The sequence below is a fragment of the Apteryx rowi genome, unplaced genomic scaffold (assembly GCF_003343035.1).
Source record: "Apteryx rowi isolate R43461 unplaced genomic scaffold, aptRow1 scaffold_657, whole genome shotgun sequence".
Taxonomy (NCBI): domain Eukaryota; kingdom Metazoa; phylum Chordata; class Aves; order Apterygiformes; family Apterygidae; genus Apteryx; species Apteryx rowi.
The window spans coordinates 388,087-393,883 of record NW_020450935.1 but is presented as its reverse complement, the minus strand read 5'-3'; the positions used below and the strand labels follow the sequence as shown (position 1 = coordinate 393,883).

Genomic DNA, 5,797 nt, shown 5'->3' with positions numbered 1-5,797 from the left:
CCCTGGCACCCGGCACCCAGCCGGCACCGATCCAGCAGCCCCCCGGGGCATAAGGAGGCTTTTATCCACAGCGAGAGCGGCCCTCGCGTCTGCCCCGCGCTCTGTCGTCAGGCCGCGCCGGGCCCCGCGTGCAGCTCCGTGGGGACCCCGGGACAGAGGCGCCCTGTTCGCGCCACAAAGTCTTTCTTCTTCTTTTCTTTTTTTTTTTTTTTTTTAAATGCAGAATCGCCCTCTCGGCCTGAACAATCCCCCTTATTGTGGCGGAGGCCGGGGCGGGCGGTGGCGGCACCGCGGGGCAGGACGGCAGCGGCGGCGCCTCGTCCCCGGACGCCCCTTCGAGGCCGGATGGGGAAGGCGGCCCGGCGGCGCGGGGGTGCGGCCGAGAACGGCCGCTCTCATCGCACTGATGAGAAAGTTTCCTTGCCCCCTTCCCCCTCCCTCTGCGCACGGGCCCCGTCGGGGGCCGCGGTGCCGGAGCGGCTCCCGCTTCCCCCGAGGGCGCCGGTGCGGGACGTGCCCGGTGCCCGGTGCGGGCTCTGCCGGGCGCCCCGACGGGACCCCCCTCCCCGCCGCCGCCGCCCCCCGCGGCAGGCACCGCCCTACCTTGCGCACGCGGGGCAGGGTGCCGCCGGCGCCGCAGGGTCATGGCCGGGCCGGGGGGGCGCCGCCGCCAGCCGCTATAAGGGCCCGCGGGGAGGGGGGCGGAGCCAGCGCCCGGAACGCCCCTTCCCGGCGGCAGCCACGCCCCCGCAGCCACCAAACCACGCCCCTCCCGGGACAGCCACGCCTCCTTTGATTCCCAAACCACGCCCCTCCCGGCAGCAGTCACACCCCTGCAGCCACCAAACCACGCCCCTGCCGGCAACAGCCACGCCCCATTTGAGTCCCAAACCACGCCCCTCCCGGCAGCAGTCACACCCCTTTGCCAGCAAGCCACGCCCCCTTCCCTGATAAACACCGCCCATTTCGGCGGCTCGGCCCCGCCTCTCGCGCTGGCCCCGCCCCAGCCGGGGGGACCAGGTCCGTCCCACGGCTCCAGCAGGGCTCGGGGGCTGCCGGGGGGGGGTCGCGCCGTGGGGTGCTGGGGGGAGCAGGGGGCTGCGGGGGCACCCGGGGCATGGTGCCGTGGGGCAGGGGGGAAGCACGGGGGCTTGTGGGGAGCAGGGGGTGTCAGGGCATCAGGGGTGTGGGGGGACTATTGGGCAATGGGGGGTGTGGGGGCACCCAGGGCATCGTGCCGTGGGGCAGCAGGGCACTGGGGGGGGGCACAGGGGGGAGCAGAGGCAGCCAGGACCCAGGGCATGGGGGTGCACCACGTGTCGGGGAGCTCGAGGCATCGGGGTGCTCAGGCACTGCCCCAGCCCAAAACTGGCCTCCTTTCCCCCCCCCCAGAGCCGTCGCGGAAGCTTTTTTCCCCCGTGTGCGGTTTGGGCCGGGGCGGCTGGTTTTAATTCTCCGCAAGGAAGGAGCTGAGGTGCTGTTACCCCCTGCACACGCACCCCTCGGCCACGGGGCAGCCGCTTGGAGGAGGAAAGCGAAGCCGCGGGGGCGAAGCCGCCCCGCCGGACCCCGAAGCATCGCTGGCGCGAGCGGCGACAAGCTCGGTCCCGGGAGCAGGCGGCGAGCTGCAAAAAATACACCAGCCTCGAGCTGCAAAAAAGACACCAGCCTCGAGCCCACGTTGTCGTAGCGGGGCTGCAGCAGCTCCCCGGGGAAGAGGCCGCTTTCCCGCAGGGCTCCGGCGAAGCGGCCGAGCCTTGGCCCCGCTTTGCATAAAGGCAAAATAAGCCCAAGCGAGGGGTCGGGGCGCCGCGGCGCGTTTGCTGCGTGACTTCAGCCGAGGCATCCGCAGCTGCTTCGCCCCGGCCGGCCTTAGCCGCGCCAGGACATTACCCTGCCCCGGAGGCATTTAGGACTTGATTCAAGGCAGAGCTCCAGGCAGGGGGCGGCAGGAGCCCTTGGCCCCGGCTCCCGCGTGGGCGGACGGGGCAGGGAAGGGATTTTAACCGTTACTGCCAAAGCCCGACCCACGTTGGGGACGGAGGTGCGCAGGGAAGGACAGGTTGGAGAAGGCGATGGGGCCGCTAGAGCTGGGGGTCTGCTTGCATTGGGCACAGCGTGGACGCAGCCCCTTTCTGCAAAGCCCGCAGCGGACAAAGCCTCACTCCAGGGCGCAGCGGGAACTTTCCAGCTGGAATTCAGGAGTTTGCCCAGATGTTTATTTAAAATTTGCCAAAAAAAATTAGCTTGAAACAATCCTGATCGCGTTACACCCAAACCACCCGCCCACAGACTGTCTACGGGTTACCAGGAGACAAGTTTGCTCCCAAAGCTGAACTCGTCTGGTTTGAAAGCGCTTCGGGATAGGCGGGATTGCACCCACTACACGTTCTGGGACTCAGGGCATCGACCCGCAATCCTTTATCAAGGAAGAAAAAAAAAAAAAGCAGGAAGGGCCCCATCTTGGTCCAGAAATCTGGCACCCCAGACTTTACCCCCATCCCAACATATCCCAGACCCTCAGACTACCCCTTTTCCAGGTGGCCACATGGAAGAGGAGGCAAATTTTGCTTTAAAAACCACAAACCACCTCCCCCCCCACACACACTCACCCGTTGCCTCGTTTTAGGGGATGGGGTTACAGTTTTGCCCTAGCAGCGTGCTGAGCACCCAGGACCACGGCGGAGAAGTGCAAAGAAAGCTTAAAACATAGGGAAGGCAAGGAAAGACGGCAGCTCCCCCCACCCAGCAGCAGGCTAATTCCATCAGTGCAAGCCCCGGGGAAGCCCAGGCACCAGAATGTGCACAGCGGATTTTCCCCTTTATCCCTCCACAACATGCTCATTCACAGGAGGCTTTAATTAAAGAGAATTAGTCCAGGCCGCTGGAGCAGCACTGGTTCCCCTGCGAGCAAATAGGATTTCATAGGGATGCTAAGCAGTTTAGACTAAAATTTATCCTTCTTTGAAGCTGCTGGTTTGCGCAGACCCGACAGCCCGAGGGGGGTGTTTTTGAGACCCTCCTCTAGGGCTCCCTCCTGCTTCAAATTGCCGTCCCCGTAGAGGGAGTGCTTTTACTTGGAGCTTTCTACCCCTGGGCACTGAGTTTTGAACCCCGCTCTGCCGCATCGTGGTCTCGTGCGTGCTACAGCAACGGTGTCTCTTGAGCTCCCCAAACGCTTCGCTAGGGTTTGCAAGACTATAATCTCTACCGGAGACCGAAGTCCAAGCTTTACCTCGGCATCACTGGTTAAGACAGAGGGATGGAGATGACCCGAAAAGGCTCCAGTCCCTTCTGGAGATGAACAACAGATGCTCGAGATGCTGCTGGCTTACAACAGGCAGTGCTGGGGGTTGTGCTTTAATAGAAAGATCCAGGATTTGGTCACCCCCAGCAACAGCTTACCTGGGCACAGGGTGCTGCGCTCCCGCAGGGAGAGACCTCCACCAAACCCGCTCCGAAAAAGCGGAGCATCGCTCAGGTCTCGCCCCGCGATGCCTGGTTTTGCTCCCGGTGCCAGCCCGGTCCTCGCGGCTCGGGCACCACCCCTGCACAGCATGGCTCACCCCCTGCAGCCAACAGCGAAAGACTGACGCCTCGCGTGAATAAAACAAACTTTTAATAATGTACAGCAGAAATTGACAGCCTTGTTTTATATTAAACAAAAGATTTCCTATATTACATTGTATTTACATTTGCATACTGAAGAGGTAAAGTGTCTAAGTGGCTATTTTACAGTCCATTTCTAATAAAATGTACAAAACCAAACAAATAAAAGGGGCAGATAAGTACCAAGAGATCTGTTCTGAAGCCAGCGTACCGCTGATGAACCCTGTGCCACAGCCGAGAAGCACGAGGTCTGTATCTCTGCCTCTCCCCAGCAATTTGCTCCCAAATAGCTGAAGTGTCCCGCTCCCTGTTTTGAACTGATGCGGCATCGGTCTCGTCCTGAACTGTCTGTAGTGTTGCATCCTGTAAGAGCGGCTGCGGCCACCTCCGAGCCAGGATACATTTCAGAGCTGGGCAGCGATTCCTATGCTTGCTACCAGTCAGCTAAGTAACAACTGCACCTCACTGGCACGTGTTTGCATGAAAAGTGCTGTATAAATGCTACATAGTTAGCGTTTCCATCTCAGATCCTACTCTGTTTTGACCATCCCGCGATGGCATCTGTCTCTACAAACAAGGCTTCTTCTACGGTCCTCCTTGGAGGGGACACTGCCATCCTGCCCTCGCCCTATCCAGTCCGATACAGCTCTGCTGTTTGGTATAGCATTGAGGCAGGTGCATGTGTGGCTACAGTAGGAGGAGCGGGTGAGTGAATCAGTGCAAGTCACGGAGCTGATTTTAGTGTCCTCAAGAAGCAGCCTGCACAGTTAACAGGAACAGGAGACTCGTGCTCGGAAACGGGAATCCGTGATGCTCACGGAGGAGCACGCGGCAGACGTACCTACCGGCGTGATGGGCTTTCCTACGGCAGTTTAGTTCACAGTCGCTAGGACTTGCTCCCCAACCTGTTGGGAAGGGCCATCGCAAGGGTCCTGTTACAGCAGCTGAAGAGTCTTTTGGGTATCTTAAGGGCCCACCACCCAAGGTTCCTAAATGCAGAAGGGTTTGGTAAAGGGATACACGGTACTGGAGACGCACGGTAACCTCTGGCTGAGAAACGAGTCAGAACAAATCAAAAAGGGAAGGGAAACTGTACATTCACAAAGCGTATACTCCACACGGCTCCATGAATCAGTCTGAAGTCTGTAGACCCTCCCAAGACAGCTTTGCACTGCCTGACAGTTAAAATCCACGGGAGAATGCAAAAATGGCTCCAAACATGATGCAAAAAACACTTCGCACTTATCGACACAGATAAAAATCACAGACAAGATAGGGGGTCTGGGAGAAGACAGACACACAGATACACAGACAGCAAGAACAGAGTGTTTAAAAAGAGGAAAATAAAGAAAAAAAAATTAACCCCGGTGGCCGGAGCAGAGATGAAACCTCACCTTACAGAGCAGGCTCAAGGTTTGAGTAGAAACAGTTCCAGTGTAAATCGAGCTGTGTGCATTTGGTTTTTTTTCCTTTTTTGCAGTGATTTCTTTACAAACAAACAGGTTGAGAGGTAATAATTATAGATTGTTTTTCTTCTCTTATAAAGAATTAACAATATTAAAAAAAGTTAAAATCCAGACCCTCCCATAAAATAAAAAAATAATCAAAACCACTCCAGTTAAAAGTTATGGCTTCAGAGTTATATACCATAGATACTGACCTAACCAACAAACAACTGATACTTTCAAGATTGCCTTCAGTGTTGCAATCAGCGCTACAGATTCAGTCCTCAGCTACTTCCATTTTTGCTAAGCCCAGCTGTAGACAACAGTCAAACCAACTCTACTTCACCCTGATTGGTTATTTAATTAAAATAAAATTCATGCAGTTTCCCCCCACCCCACAAGTTATACACAGCCACTTCCAGATTATGAGATATTTATATATGTATATTAAAAAGATGGACGTTTATTTCCAAGCCCACATCCCACCGCCAGAGCCTGTGAAGTGCCGAGTGCCCCCAGCAGGTACAGAGCACAACCAGCTCGCAGGCACCCAGCTCCTTGCAGCTCAGACCCTACGCAGTCTGCCTCAAGTTGTGGCTCGCTCCCGCTAGGATGCCTTGACAGTGGACTCAGGAATCGGATTCCTGCAGGAATGATACCCTGCGTTTCCCCGGGGCCTGGTCTCCTTCCAGCCAGGCGCAGTGCCTGCTCTTGCTGACGTGCATCTCGGCTCCGTGGCATCC

At 57.7% G+C, this 5,797-nt stretch overlaps 1 protein-coding gene across 1 annotated transcript in view; it reads right to left on the bottom strand.

Annotated features, from left to right (window-relative positions):
* Positions 1–3,128, bottom strand: part of GRASP (general receptor for phosphoinositides 1 associated scaffold protein) — a 5,813-nt gene extending 2,685 nt beyond the window's left edge. The window contains exon 1 of the mRNA XM_026084988.1: positions 3,078–3,128. Within this exon, the coding sequence (XP_025940773.1) occupies positions 3,078–3,128 (51 nt within the window). The remainder of the gene's footprint in view (positions 1–3,077) is intronic.
* Between the last annotated feature and the right edge of the window lie 2,669 nt (positions 3,129–5,797).